The sequence below is a fragment of the Nilaparvata lugens genome, chromosome 2, assembly GCF_014356525.2.
Source record: "Nilaparvata lugens isolate BPH chromosome 2, ASM1435652v1, whole genome shotgun sequence".
Lineage (NCBI taxonomy): Eukaryota > Metazoa > Arthropoda > Insecta > Hemiptera > Delphacidae > Nilaparvata > Nilaparvata lugens.
In genome coordinates, this window is record NC_052505.1 from 82,564,021 (window position 1) to 82,582,138 (window position 18,118).

General features: G+C 32.9%; 1 protein-coding gene across 1 annotated transcript in view; it reads left to right on the forward strand.

The window, feature by feature from the left end:
* The first annotated feature begins 6,287 nt into the window (after positions 1-6,287).
* LOC111049175 (solute carrier family 35 member F5) overlaps positions 6,288-18,118 on the forward strand; it is a 35,025-nt gene continuing 23,194 nt past the window's right edge. Inside the window, 3 exon segments of the mRNA XM_039421923.1 lie at positions 6,288-6,816; positions 10,515-10,652; positions 16,929-16,985. Coding sequence (XP_039277857.1) covers positions 6,682-6,816; positions 10,515-10,652; positions 16,929-16,985 — 330 coding nt within the window. The 5' untranslated portion in view covers positions 6,288-6,681.

Sequence of the window (18,118 nt, forward strand, 5' to 3'; positions counted from 1 at the left end):
TGTGACGTCAGTACACGTAGGGCTCCTACACCAATGGAAACACTAGCTGATATAGATCAGCTGAAATTGTCGAATTTTTATTGTGTAGGAGCCCTACCTGTACTGACGTCACACGAATGCACTACGGCTTTGTTACGAGGTAGTGAGCCAACCCAAATTATCTACTAAATGGAATAGTTGATTTTTGCTTTCATTATAAGACGACCATTGGCTTGAAGATATCACTTGAGCTTTGAATTAATCAACCGGACTGAATTGTTAAACTTGTGAAAGTGTTGTGGGAATAGTATCAGATTGATTTTATTCATTTGCTAGTACCTCAAATTTATCATACTTTTTAATCTAGTCTTTGAATGTATTCATTATCTTGTACCGTATCTCGTACTCTGTTGAACTAGTTTCGATAATTAATTTTGATTCTGCTAACAACGTGGTTGCTTGGTAGAGTGGTCATCACTGTCCAAACTTCGCCCAGTCATCAAATTAAAATGTCATTCTATTGCATCAGTGTGATGTTTACATCGTTCTCAGTCACATAAATCAAAGTAACATTGGAAATTTCGTGAAAGCTGCTAGATTAATACAACATGATTAATAATATCAATCCTGAGAAATTATTTTCAGGAAATTACTTTCCTATTAAAAGTTTTCCATTCCTTATTTGTGAGAAGGTTGTTTCAGAGCTTGAAAATCTTATGTGGATTTTGATCATGTAATGATGAATTATGGAATTATTTATAATCTCTGACCAGTTCTGTGTAAAATAAATGTTTTTTGTTATCTACAAAAAAATCTGTAATATTCTATTTGCAGAAGGAGAGGCGAATAATTGAGAATTCGATTAAAAAACAATCTTGTTCATTGTGTGTCAACAATATTACTTTTTCACCAATTTCAATTCATCAATGTACAGTTTTATGTACGATGTGCTTCACTTTAATATTTGAATTGATTGTGTTCTTTGAATTGATATTCCACTGATTGGAGTTGATTTTTATCATTGTTTTTGTGTGTATATCTCAACTAATATAAATAAGTGTAGAATATGCCATTATTAATAATTATTGACAAATTCCATTCCATTCCTGACGCTGCCAAATAAAAACAAAAGTTTGGTTCCATTAAACCAAAGCCTGATAGTGTACCTAAATAATTGTTTGATTGTATATTATCGAATTTTGTTGTTCTCGAAATGAATTTAAAATTATTCTTCACTAATAATTATTTGGTTTACAACTAAAAACAAAACTAAATTGGAATGAATAAATTGAAACGGATCGGACCAGAAAATAATTGAATCATCGCGACTCTAATATTGAATAATTCATCAATTAAACTGGTTCATAATTGAATCAATATTGAATGATCTATTAAATTGAGGTGAATTTGATACCACTGAACTGGAAAGTGTTGGTGATGGTTTTCTTGGCTGGAATTCCCATCCCTACGCCTTTGAATTGATGTTAACAGATTCCATTCGAGTATTTTTCAGTCAATGTAATCAGAGTGTATGCTATTTGTAGGATTATAAGTATCCCAATTTGCGTTACGAATATTGTAATATTTATCAATCCAATGTAAAAGATTTAATATATATGAGAATTAGCTTTATTTTACTTAGTCAGTGATAGTCGAATTCGAACGCTCTAGTGAATCATGAATGTTAGTGATAATATTGTACAAATTATGGAAGGCAATGATTTGAGAATGCTTGTTTATTGTTTGGACATATACAGTGGAAGTTATAGCGAGTTAGCGAAACTTGTAGTTGTAATAATTCTTTGATTCTGAACAGCTATGTTTCTGGTGAGCATTTGGACAAAGCAAGTCGCTCTTAGCTGGAGTTCAATAGAAAAAGAACAGTTGAAGAATATAAGAAGAAGAAGAGTTGAAGAAATATAAGAAGAAGAAAAAGAATCAGTCGGATGAGAGTGCCTCTAACATATTGCGTAGAAGTGCAGTTAAAAGAGACTTGATATTAGTATTAGGTAATTTTTTCTAGTCATTGAACTATCTGCAAATCTAATATACTCTCGGACAAGACTGAAAATGCTTTGTGCTAATCATTTGAAAGTTGTCAAATCATAACACTGTAGATGTGAGTGTTCTCAAAGTCAGATTTGATTTGTAATCTTTATAGAAACTGTCCTAACACTTTGAATTTATCCAGGCTTCACAAGACTGTATCAAATGTGAGCTCTAAATAACTTCTAGTAAGTTCACAACACGTTTTAAACCTTGTATACACTTCAATTTCAGGGTAAGTGATGAAAATTGAAAGAATGAAAATGTCCTCTTTATAAATAATTATTCTGAAGTCGTAGAGATTAAGCAACAAAATTTTCAGTCTTGTCGTGGAGTTGATGATTTTAAAAATGTTTGTAATTTCACTTTTTATGCTCATTATTTATATATGTGTTTCCTTTTAATAAGTTTTACCAAACATTCTTGTAATATTCTACAAACCAATTATGTGTATTTTAGTTGAGATTGATCAAATCTATATTTCATCTGTATCATTATTGTATTCTATGTATTATATATCGGTTATTTATTTTTTTACTTTTATTGCTGTTATGCTTAAGTAATTATAACAGAATATTTATAGCTGTTAGAATTTGATAGCGGTATCGAGTATTTGTAAATTGTATGGTAAATCGGGAGCTACGTGGACTTTTCTACTAGAAGGTGTTGTAACAATCTAGATCTTGGTAATTCGGGTCCATGCATCTATAAATGAATGAAATTGTAATTGTGAACTGTCAATAATTTATAACTATACTATCGATCGGATTGTTTTTAATTTCATTCACCTATCCATGTTCTATATTTTGTTAATTCTTCATTACTAATATTATACTGTATCATGATTGTATCAGTTGGATTTTGCTCCATAATGTTTTCAAAACTGTTCAACTACCTGATGCTTATTTCACGTTGATTTTAGTGTCTCTCTGTTTAGTTTGAAATTATGCAATTCAATGATACAATCTATTACCAAGGACATAATATGTGGGTTATCTCAAGAGTAAGTTGCACTATTAAATAAAAAATATAATAACGCACAGAATTTTTTTAAGAGGTTATATTTGAGAAACTACATGTATCAGTTATTTTTCTAAATGATCTCCTTTAATGTCAATACATTTTTGGTATCGTGGTATAAGTTTTTTTAATCCAGTGTCATACCATTCTGCCGCCAAACTGGTTAGCCATGTCTGAACTTCTTGTTTGAGATTTTCTTCGTTTGCAAAGCGTCTTCCCCCAAGATGTCGTTTCAGCTGTGGAAACAGATGAAAGTACTGTCTTCGACAATGTTCGGGATGCGTGAAGTGGATGGGCGGCCGCTTCGTTGTTCGTCGTGTGTTGTTCTGCCTTCAATAAATGATTGGCGCCAACGAGAAACCATTGGCCTCAACATAACGTTTTCACCGTACACGCACTACACAACTCACGATGAATTTCATTTGCATTTTTATTGTTTCTCGTTGAAAAACTAATAACACTGCGTACTTCGCAATCGACGGTAGAAGTAAGTGGTAGCTCCATAGTGGTTTGATCGCGATTCGCAACTGACAAATAAGTCATGGCGGCCTCTTAGGAATTTTACAGTGCTATCACAACACCCAGACAAAAGTTCCCTGCGAACCCCAGACGTCTCCTGCCAACTGCGCGGTTATAAAAAAATAATACAACTTACTTTTGAGATGACCAGAGTACATTCTCTAGTGGATATAATAGTCTACTAGAGATTGCTCTAGGATATATCTATATCCTATGAAACCTATGATATCTTTCCATTTATTATTGCACATTTTCACAAGTAATTTTTAATTTGGATGTGATAATTTTCAAAGCTCTAAATATATTTATCTCTTTGACTTTATTTACTCATTGAGAAGAATTACTTTGTTTTCATCACCATTATCATAAATGAATACGGTAACGAAAAACTAAAAGTAGAACGAATTAATGATTCATCCCACAAAGTTAAACCCACAACAGCTCCCTTAATCCTATTATATTAAGCGAGCAATTTCTGTATTATATCTGGTTATTTTTATATCCGGCTATTTTTATATCAGGTTATTTATGTTTAACGGATCTCGAAAACGGCTCTAACGATTTTCACGAAATTTGGGACATAGTAGGTTTATGATAATAAAGATTCGATTGCACTAGGTCTCATCCTTGAGAAAACTCGCTGAACGACATTAAAATGATAATTCATCCTTGGCTGAAACAGCTGTGGATAGTGGAAAAGTGTGTATGTGAAAAATCAAAATATCGCATCCCCGAAATTCATAAGCTGACATATAGCCAGCTGTGAAATATAAACACGATAATTTTAGAGAATTGTGTTCTGTTTATCAATAAATAAAAATAACGAGCAAAGCTCGGTGCCCCGATATTATAGCTTAAGAGGAGAAGAGAAACAACAAGGTGAAAAACTTATGGTTACTGTCAATGGTTTTCAATTCACATTCCTTTTAAAGATTCAAGATAGGTGTCATGCTATAATATGAGACGTTTCGCTACAATACATGGTGAGTTATTCACTGAGACATATAATCTTACCTCCTATGGATATAGAGGTTGACCTAACAGGTGTCGTGCTATAATATGAGACGTTTCGCTTCAATACATAGTGAGTTATCGTATTCTTCTTTTTTGGCTGTGCCTTATCCCATTTAAATGGTGTCGGCATTGCTTTCTCTTAGTCTGCCTCTCCACAAAGCCCTATGCAATGCTTCCTCTCTTCTCCAACCAATCTCCCGCAAATCAGCTGCTATTCTATCTCCCCACCTCATCATAGGTCTACCTCGTCCTCTCACACCATCCAAAACCAAATCCTGCACTCTTCGTCCAACATAATCCTCCTCCCTTCGTTGCACATGCCCAAACCACCTTATCCTTGTCTCCTGCATTTTCTTTCCCAGTGATCCAACTTTTACAGTGCCTCTGATCAATTCATTTATTATTTCATCTCTTCTTGTAACCCCACTCATCCACCTTAGCATTCTCTTCTCAGTCACTTCCATCTTTCGTTCCTGTTTCTTTGGAATGGGTCATGTTTCTGTTACATACAGCATAGCTGGCCTCACAACTGATCTATACACTTTTGACAATTCACTCTCTTATAACACAAAGAGCACCACTCATTTTTCTCCAGTTCGACCATCCACAATTTATTCTATGCTGTATATCTACATCATGCCCTCCATCTTTCTGAGTTACGGTACCGTGTTCAATGAAACATAACATTTTATCTCTACTCTCAGATCAGATGGTAATATATTAAATTCGCTGAAAGTCTGAGCTTTGTGTGCTATTACGCACAAAATAATAATTTTAGGCGTTACCTTATTAGTTTCCTAATAGGGGATAGTTCTACAATTTTTGGGTTATGTTAGTGCTAGAAGTTGAACGAACGAGCCATCTGGCTGCAGAAAGATGGGAACAACAAGCTTACATGGCATACCGGACCTAGATGTTGCGGATGATTTCTTTAATCTAATTTGATTCAAACTGAGCAATACAGAATCCGACCAACCATCTCGATCTTTTGTTTAAACATTAATTTTTAATTACCAAGTTAGATTGGTATTAGATTTGGTATGTCAAGTTATGTGTTCGAAATATTTTTATAACCAACAACTAACTTTAGGTCTGAATACTGTCCATCCAGGAGGCTGGTCAGTGACGAAGGACGTAATTATGATATATTATAAGCACTCAACCATACAATAATATTATTAAATTCATAATATGAATTTATAACAGCATATTATGCTGTTGTGTTATAATGCTGAGCTGAGTTACCGTAGATCATAATGATGATGATGAGTTTGTTGTGATGATAAAAAATAGCCTTTTTTAATAATGAAAAAGCAATTTATTGGTAATTGTAGTCAGGTATAATTTACAAATACCAACTTACCATGATAGTTAGTAGTTACTTATTTTTCCCTATAAACAAACGATTTCATCGTCATTGAAGATTCAAATTTGAATTTTGGCGCTCTATGATATTATACTGCCAACTCGACAAACTATCATTTACTTCATCACCATTGTCAGTTTGTTGGATGAATAGTCAATGAGAATGGATATTTCCTCTGAAAGATATAAATAATGCTCTAATACAATATATTGATGAATTTATCTCATGGAAAAGATGAAGTTTAAGGTCTCACTAATAATGCTACCTGATTGGAATTTACTTGACAGCTGACATGAGGGTTGGCACCTCTTCTGTGTTTATCACATCTGTTTATGAAAAGAAATCGAACATGGAAGAACGAAGAAGTGAGTCGAAAGTGAATAGGTGTTGGTTCGAGTTTGAGTGATTAGTTTTGAATTGGATTTCAAACTATTTCAATTAAATATTATTTAATATTACAAAACACATTTTCAAATTAATTTTTGTACAAAGTCTGCAGATTACAATTAAATTGATAGCACGGTTATCAGTAAAGATAAGGCTTCATCGGTTCCAAACTTGCAGCCGAATTCTTATCTTGATTCCTTCTATCCGGAATACAGTAAATTTTTCACGTACATATTATTACTTATTTTCTATTAAATTTTAATTCCTGTGTATAACTAAAATTATACTGATTCAGCAACATTTCAAATGAAGAAAGTAAACCGTAAAAAATACAAACCTATCAGTTCGATATGTCGGCGTTAGAGGTTAGAACTGGAGACCCGTTTTTAGGCGGAATGCTAAATAAATCCCAGCGATTAATGTTGGGACTGTTTGTGCTACTATTAGTAGATGTGATATGGGTTTCATCATCGGAACTGACAAAGGTAATTCATTCAAACAATATTCGTTCATTTAAGTTAGTACACAAAACATTGTAAGAGGTGGGTAATTTAATAATAAATAACTAGGAAGTTACCGTACTACTAAGAAATCCTTGAACAATTGTGATCAATTGGTGTATTAAAGGCTCTCTTATGATATGATTATATTAAAAAATACAGTTCAAATAATTATATCGTGTAAACTTTTGATTTTTCCATCTACCGTATGTTAGCAACATTCAAATTGAATGGCGACATCTAGGATAGGTCTATTAAGATTTTTTTTTTATTAAGCTTGTTGTTTGGTAAGTTTGTTGAGCTCTTCTTGTTTATATGTATTAATTACTATTCGTTTGTGTTCTAGAGAACCGTTCAACTTACAGGTAAAAATGCTGGCCTTTTACTTACATCCGATGTTTTCACAACGGTTCAAAGCTCAGGGGAATTTGAATGCCAATCGATTTTGTTATTGACTTCTTTATCAGGGTCGTCAGGAGTGAAATAAGAAGGTTGAAATTGGTTGTATCTTAGGCCTATACCGTTATCATTTGAGATAGTTTTTGTGCTCCTCAATAAATTTACTCTGAGAAGTATGACCTTGCTGTGAGACACTTTTTGATTCCTTTGTGGAATATAAATCGTGAATTTTTCTAATTGTTTAGGCTATCTGGTAGAAAAAATATCGGCCTGCATAAATGCGCTCAAATTTGCCTGTGCTGCGGAGGGTTAAATGTTTAAATTGCTCCTTGTATTCCATCCTTGTTGACTATTTTTCAAATTTGGTTCAGTATTTATTGCAAGGACTTGAGTTATAAGTACGTAGATTGAGACCACTGTAAGCAACTTGTATCCATTGTACAGTGTTTTGCAGTGCTCCAATGTTTCTCGTTTTAGAATGGTTCTTAGGATTTTCCTCTCAGTTAGCAACTTCCATTTTCAAGTAATAAAAATTATTATTTAGACATGTCTATTTCTATCCTTATTTTTAATCAATTGAATATTACTTCTCAGATACTATTATTATTGTGGATGGTGTTTGATAAGTAGGAAGCTTGCTTGTGGATAATAGAAGTGTTGGCAAGTTCGAGGACTGTTTTCGCTTATAATGATCCCACACCCCACATAAGCCCTAGGCTAGTGAGAAGGTAGTTGAATGGATAAATGGAACAGCAATCATACGAACACGGGAACATTTTTGTACGACTATAAGTGTTTATTATGATTGATATTGACGTTCTTTCAAATTCGATATTTTGTATTTCGACTGTGTAATAATAATAATATTCGCACGGCTATAATTGATGGGGAGTCCCTGACGGAAGTTCCACCTCGCCTAAATATATCATTTAAGCCATCAATGGGCCTTACGACTGTCATACTTCAGCCGGGATCGACAATTAACGTGCTCACCCGATATTTCAACTGCAAAAGTATATTCGAAGTACATTGAGCTTTGTTATGCTACTGGTGTTTTTAAATTATTATTCTTGTTGATATATCTCTCTATATCCTCTGAGAAAATTACACTGCCTCTGTTGATATATGAACTGCCTTTGAGAAAATTTTCTTGCGCAATATTTATGTTGTATGTAGGTTATCTCATATTTGTAAAAGCATTTTTTCTATTTAAGTATCCTTTGTTTGTCTTGAAATTAGAGAGTGCCATCGTTATCTTCCACTTATATAAAGAATCAATCAATAAAGAAACAATATTATAATATCTGAATTAATTTAGTACAGTCTAGGTCTAGACTGTTCTGGTTGACCTGCTGTGAAATACAAATCTCTCAATGAGCTGGAAAAGTTTTCATTAGAGTTTTGAAAACTACCTATGAAAATTTGCCTTTCGTTCAATACCTTTGTCCAGCATTAAGTAGGCCCTTTTTATTGATAAGATATCATCAATATTTTTGGAGCATACCATCTACTTTTTCGAAGTGTTAATCATAAATAATTAAATAGTTTTATTAGCTATTGAATGGAGTTTTAATTGAATCTCACTAAAGTGTAAATTAATATTATGTTGAGTAGAGTGATGTTAAATATTGGATTCTTCATTTCAGTTGCACTAGACTCGTTCCAATTGTTTAATTGCATTGTTCTTCAATGATTTTCTCTTTCAATAGCCATCTTGCAATAACAATCTCGTTAAATTTTATGCTGATTACACTGGTTTTACTCCGTAAACTGTGATTTTCAATCAGTAGAATGGAGAATTGCTTGCTTGTCAATCAGGTACAATTGAAACCTACTTTGAAATAGAAACGCAATATGTTGTTTATTCTACTGAAAACGTTTAGTTCATCCAAACAAGTTTGTTTATTATTCGGCAAATGATGTACTGTATTATGTTTTCATTCCATTATGGAACAAATTTACAAGATCTTTGACAACAGTGATATGATTCTGACAAGTTTTGAACATCTTTCATAATAGTGTTATCTTCTGATATTTCTCAATGGAAAGCTGTTTTTTGACACTTATGGACTAATAAATCGTAACCAAATCTATAGGTTTGATGGTGCATTAGAATTAATAGATGTCCTAGAAACCGAGCCTTACTCTCTCAAATTATTAGCTCGTTCACTATTTTCTGTAAAAAATTATAATAAACACCAAACCGTAATTTGTTCATTTTGGTGATAAGTATACAGAGTGATTATAAAATGACTTTACAACTTTGAAAACACATACATATTTATTGGAATTACTTACTGAATTGAGAAAGGTGTCTTTTTGTTACCAAACACTTCAAGTTTAAGGTGTGGGTGTTATTTTGGTTGGATATGACAGCCGTTGGTAATGCGACACATCCCACCGATAATCGATTTCTTGCCACACTCGTACCAGCATATTAGGCGTAACTTGTGCAACAGCGATCCGAATGTGATCCGATTTCGAAGGTCATTAAGATTGTTTGGTAGAAGCGGAACATGAACCTTATCCTTAATTGAAACCCCACAGGAAGAAATCCATCGGTGTTTCTAGACAATTGCTTCCAACTTCGATGGATTTACCATGCAGGGCCAATTGCATGGCCACCTCGATCACCGGATTTAACACCGATTGATTTCTTCCTGTGAGGTTTCATTAAGTATAAAGGTGCGAACAGACTTTCGCTCTGCTCCGCAACCGAACGTCACTCCAGCAGAGCGATTGATGATCGACCGGGGAGCAACAGTGGTTCGACCGGGGAACGCGAGAAGATCTAACATCTTCCATAACGTTCATGATGGGTGCGTGGGCGGTGCGACTGTGGTTCGATGGTGGTACGAGGGCGGTACGAGGGAGGAGCGTGCTCGGTGCTGGTTGGAAGCGCGAATATGTGTACGCAGCTTTAGGTTTATATTCCGCCTCTACCAGACAATCTTAATGACCTCCGAAATCTGATCACATTCGGATCGGTGCGGTTGCACAAGTTACGCCTGATATGCTGGTACGAGTGTGGCAAGAAATTGATTATCGGTGGGATGTATGTCGCATTACCAACGGCTGTCTCATTGAACCAAAATAACACCCACACCTTAAACTTGAAGTGTTTTGTAACAAAATGACACCTTTCTAAATTCTGTAAGTGATTTCAATAAATATTTATGTGCTTTCAAAGTTGTAAAGTCCTTTTATAATCACCCCATTGAGATCATTTATCTAATTTTTCCTGAAATATTTTGCATGGTAATCGACATGTTTACATTTTTCAGTACATCTACAAGAATGCGAAGTTCGAAAAGCCTTTCTTCAGCACGTATTTGAAGACTTCCATGTTTTCCGTTTACTTGCTGGGATTATGTCTTTGGCCACCCTGGAGAGACCAATGCAACAGGCCTTCAAATTACATGGTAGGCTGCTGTTTTTTTAAGTTCACTAATTATTTGTTTAAATCATGAAATACTGAATACTTATTGAATACTCTCTTATCAAATACGACATATCCCACTGCAATTCGCTAAAGTGAGGTCCACGTTATAATGGCAGTGAAGAAAGATAGGAGAACAATGTTGCTGATTCTCTGGAGAACAATGTTGCTGATTCTCTGCCTTCTATGTCTAGTTACACACACTTCGACTTTTGGATTCGATTTTTTTCGTCCTTATAGATTCTATTAGATTATACCATATATAAATAATAAGCATAAGATATTTTTCTTGTCTATATTTCTTTTCCTATATTTCTTGTCTCTGATTAAACATAACTTGCCAAACAGATTATGTGCTCTTGTGTTTTCCAAGCTCCGTTCAATCTGGTAGATTTCATAAGGACGGTGAAAAGTCGATGTGTGTTTAACTGGCTTAAGGAAGATAGCTGATACCAGTATATCTTATGAAATAGTAACCGTTCATTCTTGTTATAATAATCAATTTTATTTTATTCATCAAGATATACAGTATTTTTCAATTCAATAATAAATTTACATAATTAAGATGACATATTTTTTTAATTAGCTATATTTCTTGATTGTTAAAAAATATAAGACAACGTTGCGGGGCTAGAAAAGGATAGCGCTATCTGCTTTGTCGAATGATAGACAAGGATAGCAACACCAATGTTAATCAAATACTGTCATTATAACGTGGACCTCACTATAGAATTGGCCACCTTTCTTGTGATGTGCATTTAAAGTTCAATTCAAGGATCTCACTTCATCGGACATCAAATTAACGGCAGCTCCACAGAAGGTGGCTCGAAAGTTTCATTAAATTTTAAGTCGGTTTTGTTGATAGACTTGAACTTTTAAAATGATGTTATATCATTAAAAAATTTTAATAGGACTACAAATATTAATTACAAATGATTGCTGGTACCCTTGGCAGTATTGATAATGGCGAGAATCGTCTGAAACTACTCTACTCGTGTTTAAGAATGAAAAAAGGATACTATAGGGATACCACGTTATAATGGCCTTATTTGATTAGACTTGGTGTAATTGATTTGTGTACTTGGTGATTAGACCTTGTCTATCATTCGACAAAGCAGATAGCGCTATCCTTTTCGTATTTCATTTATGTAGAAATATAATTAATATACCAAAATATTCTATTTCAATTATGAAAATTATTATTTTAATATTAATTGATAAATAATATACAGAGTGTCTCAGAAGTAGTGTCGAACATTCTAGGGTATTGTTCCTGGATGATAGGAGACTACATATGTCGTATTTTAAGTGTCCAAAACCCAGAGGTTATCCTTATAGCTGCCATTTTGTTTTTTTTTCACTTGGGAATTTCTATCTCAAGAACGAAATGTTGTATTGATCTGAAATTTGGCATGAATATTTATGCTATAAAAAATCAACTTCAAAAAATAAAAGTAAAAATTTTCGATGTAAATTTTCAAAATGGCGGCAATTTAAAATTTTTCATGGTGAATTTCACGAAAACCGTTCACTTTACAGAAAATTTACAATAGACAAAAAAGTTGGCAAATGTTATCAAGATTTCAAGGATTGATGGAAGAATAACAGAGAAATTAATTCTTTTCGTACTGCATGCATGAACACTTTTCACCATTTTAACATCAATATTAAATTTTCAATTCCAATTGTATTTGAGATGAAGCTTTGGAACTCGGTATGGCCCCATATGGACATACAACTGATTTTACAATGTTTTTCAGATGATCTTGTTTGTCTTGTAAAAGTATGATCGCACGAAAAGAATTAATTTCTCTGTTATTCTTTGACCAATCTTGATGAATAAGGTATCCTTGAAATCTTGATAAAATTCGCCGACATTTTTGTCTCTTGTAATTTTTCTGTAAAGTGAACGGTTTTCGTGAAATTTGCAATCAAAAATTTTAAATGGCCGCCATTTTGAAAATTTACATCGAAAATATTTAATTTAATTTTTTGAAGTTGAGTCCTTATAGCATAGATGAATGCCAAATTTTAGATCAATACAATATTACTTTCATTATCAATCTATCTAAATTTGAAATTCTTTGTTTTATTCTGATTCATAGTTTCAGATTGAAGATTTGGTGTTGAAATTGAAGTGAACATAACCTCTACATAATATTTGGACGATTTGTGACAAAATCAGGAGATTGAAGAAGTTTTGGGCAATAGCCTGTTTTTTCTTTTCCGACTATTGTATTGTTCGCTCTATCTAATAAATAAATAAATAAATAAATATTTCGTTCTTGAGATAAAAATTCCCAAGTGAAAAAACAAAATGGCAGCTATAAGGATAACCACTGAGTTTTGGACACTTCAAATACAACATTTGTAGTCTCCTATCATATAGGATCAATACCTTAAAATTCTCGACACTACTTCTGAAACACTCTGTATATTATCTTGAAGAATGAAATATAATTGAATATTTTAAACAAGAATGAACAGCTTGTATTACATCAGATTTACTGGTATCAGTAAATACAGGTATCAAGTAAAGGTACAGGTATCAGGTATATAGTAAATACAAATACCAGTATTTACAGGTGGCAAAGAATCGGCAACGCTGTTATTCTATCTTTCTTCACTGTCATTATAACGTGAACCTATAGTAATTATTTGTGATTAATATTTTATGTTTGACATACTGATATGAATTTTATCAGCTAGATGCGGAAGTTGAATCAGATAATAAATTATAAATTTATTCTCCTTTCGGTCGAGTGAGAAGCTTTATTATAATGGCCAATTGTAGTTTTTCGAAGGTATTAACAATAATTATAATGAGCCATCAAAATAAACTTTCTGAACAATATTGCTGCTGTTATTTTTCTATTAAGTCTATCTACCATTTATTATTCAATTATTAATCTTGTTTATCATTAAGCTCCAATACGGTACATGATAACATTTACTCACTTTTTAAATATTATAGAACTGTTGTTGAATCGTAATCGTTGTTTGCTTATCATGAATGTGCTATTTCTTCTCTACATACATCACATCTCAACACAAAGTAAACTGAATAGTTGTTACGTATATTGCAATAGGTCGACTGAACAATTTCTTCTGTTATTATCTAAACACTTAACATTCTACAACTATTATTTACTTATCTTACATGGTTTCATAATCGGAATTTATTGAAAATGTATTTGCGTTTATCAGGTTCATTTCGAATGTATGTGTAAATAAAGTCTAATTTTGACGGACAACAGTCCGAAGATGAGTTTAATTCATAATTGAGGTATTTGAAGCTTTACTCGAGAAAATTGTGAATTAAAATTATTGAAAAAATATGAATTGTAGAAAGCTCTTAGAATTGATTTGAACTTTCACTATTCGTATTTGATAATATTCTCTTCTGACAAAGGTCAATATTCTAACGCAGCTAATGTGAAATGTCGTAAGGACAATAAAGTAAGGATAAAAGGGAAATGGGATTTTCCCCTTGATTGGGGTTTTTGAATGACCTTTTCCCGACCTTAGGTTAAGCATGGTGAAATGATGTTCTTACATTCCATAACAATTCACGTGCTCAATAACGTCATACTCTGATATAGTGAGGTCTACGTTATAATGCCAGTATTTGATTAACATTGGTATTGTTATCCTTGTCTATCATTCGACAAAGCAGATAGCGCTATCATTTTCTAGCTTCGCTAGAACGGGTTTTAACAATGTAGCAATATATGTTCAACTAAATATTTAATATCGATTATGAAAATTTATTATTTAATCATTGAAAAACAATTCTTGACAATTAACATATAGTTTGTTATTTTTAACTAGAATGAACATTTAGGCCGGTTTCCGAGCTCGGGATTTAGCTAAGTCCTAGACTTTAAACAGCTGGAGTCAGAAAATTGGCTTTCCAAAACGGGGCGTAGTCGCAGTTTTTATAACAGTAGTCGCAGTTTTTATAACAGTAGTCGCAGCTTTTATAACAGTAGTCGTAGTTATTATTTTTCTCATTTCTATGATTGGAAACGTTTTCCTTGACAAAATTAGACATTCCTAAATAATTCAAAATAGCTGAAACTTTACACTATTTTCTCTTTATTTTATTTTGTGTTCAATTTTCTAGTTTTTCGAAATTTAATTCAAACGTGACTATAACAATGACTGCGACTACGCCCCGTTTTGGAAAACCAATTTTCTGACTCCAGCTGTTTAAAGTCTAGGACTTAGCTAAATCCCGAGCTCGGAAACCGGCCTTAATGTTGCATCAGCTATCCTCTAGTGGAGGCAGTGACAAGGAAGAGAATCGGCAACGCTACTCACCTATCTTTCTCCACCTCCTTAGAACGTGAACCTCACTATAGGCTTACTCTTGAAAATATTAAACCAAAGTTCTATTCAATTGGAGTCCACCTAGAATTTGTAATACAGGGACCGGCATATTAATCTGACGATTTTGTAATAATTGTTATGTTTGAACCACTGTCATTGAAAAGGCGGGAATGTTGTACATCGACAGGTCTATTCTTGCCATTCAGTAGCCAGTATGTGGTGTCAAGTGAACATCAAGCGATTGTGATTGAAGCTTATTTTAAAAATATGACTCAGTTATTTTAACACAGCGTTTATGTTGCAGTCATTTCAATAATTAAATCGGCACGCGCCTGTTTCCAGTAGGAATACGATCTTGTTGTGGGTAAAGTATTTCAGGAACACGTTGTCCGCTTTAAAACGAAACGAACAGGACGAAAATGAACCGTGAGAACGCCTGAGTAGCTGTTACACGGTCTCCACGACGTTCAGCAGCGAACATGCTGTTGCGCTAGCCATTTCATATCGAAGTGTATGACGAATTCTTTATTCCGACCTAAAATTCCATCCGTATAAGATAATGTTAGTGCAACAACTTAATGCAAATTATTGGGCACATTGCAAAGCCCATTACCGTTATTAATAATAATAATGCTTTATTCAACCAATAAAAAAATAAATTACATAACAATCACATTCAAGAACACAACGCATTTCACAATCATTAAACATCAATAATAATAAACAGAACTCTATGTGTAGATGAAATAAATAAAATAATACATATTTAAAATAAAATAGGATATAATAATGAATGATAATAACAATGAAAGTAAGTGCCATTGAAGAGATATTAATGGTTCATCCCTCTTTAAGCATAATGCTTGTGCTGAGGGATGAGTCACTTACATCTTAACATACTATCTTATCTTGGACTACAGTACAATAAACCAGAACACATTCAAACAAACCGGAATATCATTCAACTAAACAAAAAACTAACTACAACAAAATAAACTAAAAAAATCCTCCAACAAAACTAAAATAAAGTGAATCAATTGTGTTATACTTTTACACTATTGTTATGAATATTGTAACATTTGTACCAATATTTAACAAAACGAACAAGAAAAAATAAATTTTTAATCAACAAAGAACTCTTTTAACAAACTAAATTTACAATCTATTTTGATATAAACAAAATCATACCTATTCATATCTAATCTAATTTATAGAAGAAAATAAATAAAATAATTTTCTTCATTACCGTATTATATTAAAATTGTTCTTCAGAGTCACTAAAAATTAAATGAAACTGGTATAAAAAAACAAATAATAATAATGGACACAGTGGGAAAAACTAACAGAAGCATAGAAAGAATAAAAAGCAACAAAGAAAAGACTCTCATGCACTTAATCCTCATTCAATGTAATGAAACATTTAGATGAAAAAGAGAGAGACATAAGTAAACATAAAGACCTTATACATGAATCTTCAATTTTGCCTCATTTCAAGGAAACAACGGACCCCATTTTTGAATATAGAGAAGCTTGATGCAGAGACTATTGATAGAAGAAGTTGATTGAATAACGGGCCCCCTGGAAAAAGCATGATCTGCAGCTGCAGTAGTCCTGAGACGGGGCTGTCTTCGTGTGCCATACCATACGTATTGATCACCAATAATCCACAGAACTATAAATTGCAAATTTCATTTTCAATTTGATATATTATATGATTTAATTGTACGAAACACACTTTAGTTATTATCCGTCAAAAATCGTCAGATTTTTAAGCCTGCCCCTGTAAAATTTATATTATTATTTAAGAACGTTACGTGTCAGCGAAAATAAAACAACACATTCATTTCAGAGTGCAAAAATGGTCTCATTTATTTCTGCTGTATTATCTTTATGATTGATGTTTGTACTGTATTTGTTTATTTTCCAGTACATTGAACCTGATATGGACGATGAGAGTTTTTATACTGAAGCAAATACTAGTCTTGTAAGTTATTTTTCACTTGATTTATTACTTTTTCTTGTCAATGATCTAGGTATTCTCTAAAATTAATAGATTATTAGAGATATTATTTTATTGGATCACTAGAACCTTTTTTTTTGTTTGATGGCACTACCGGTCATAATAGTGATTATATAGAATATAACTATCAAGTAGCCTTGAGAAAAAAAATAATTATTTAATGTGATTGGGCTGTTCATTATTATAATGCGAGGCGTTAAATTCGCAATTTTATTTAGAAAATTATTTGCAAAGTACCTATTTGATTCAAATCAATGAATGGTTTATCTTGTACTCATCTATTCTATATTAATCGTAGAATATTCAAACTCAGTATTACTGATAAACATTGAATTTCTCTTGTTTCATCCGTCAAATACTACTTGGATAACTATTCAAGCTGGATTACCTTAATTATGGAAGGAAAGTGATGTTTGAAATACCGGTGCACGATGACTTGAGTTGAAAACACATTCATTCTTCAGGCACCCATCACTATCCTAATTCATAACTAAGATTCATTATCATAAACTATAACTTTTAACTTATCATACAATCACTTAATTTTATAGAACTTTATAAACAAAATTCTCAGTAAACAAAATTACAAACAAAAACAAACAGAATTTTCAATAAAATATTGTTTAATTCTTAAGCCGTGTTCATACTGAACAAAAGTTCGACATACATGTTCGGCAAACATGTTTGTTGAGGAGCTCAGGGACAAACATTTTGAAAAGTTTGGACAATCATTGTTTGACAAACAAAAAATTGCTGTTTTTCCAAACATTTTCAGAATTGACAGCTGTAAAACATAAAACCTGTTCTTCCTACTTACAAATATTTTGTTTGGTGACGCGTCCACACTGGCCGCAGGCAAACATTGTTTGTCAAACATAGTAAAATTTGCCCAATCTTTTTCAACAAACATGTTTGTCGAACATTTGTTCAGTGTGGACACGGCTTAATGTCCGGTTTCACCAAGCTCGGTCAAGACATTATTCGAACATGATCAAGCCGGGTACAATAATTTAAAAATGTGCACTGGAAAGTAACTTCTGCCATAGAAATCATATGTTCCAGTGCACTCGTAAAGCATATCTGAATTGACTGTGTTC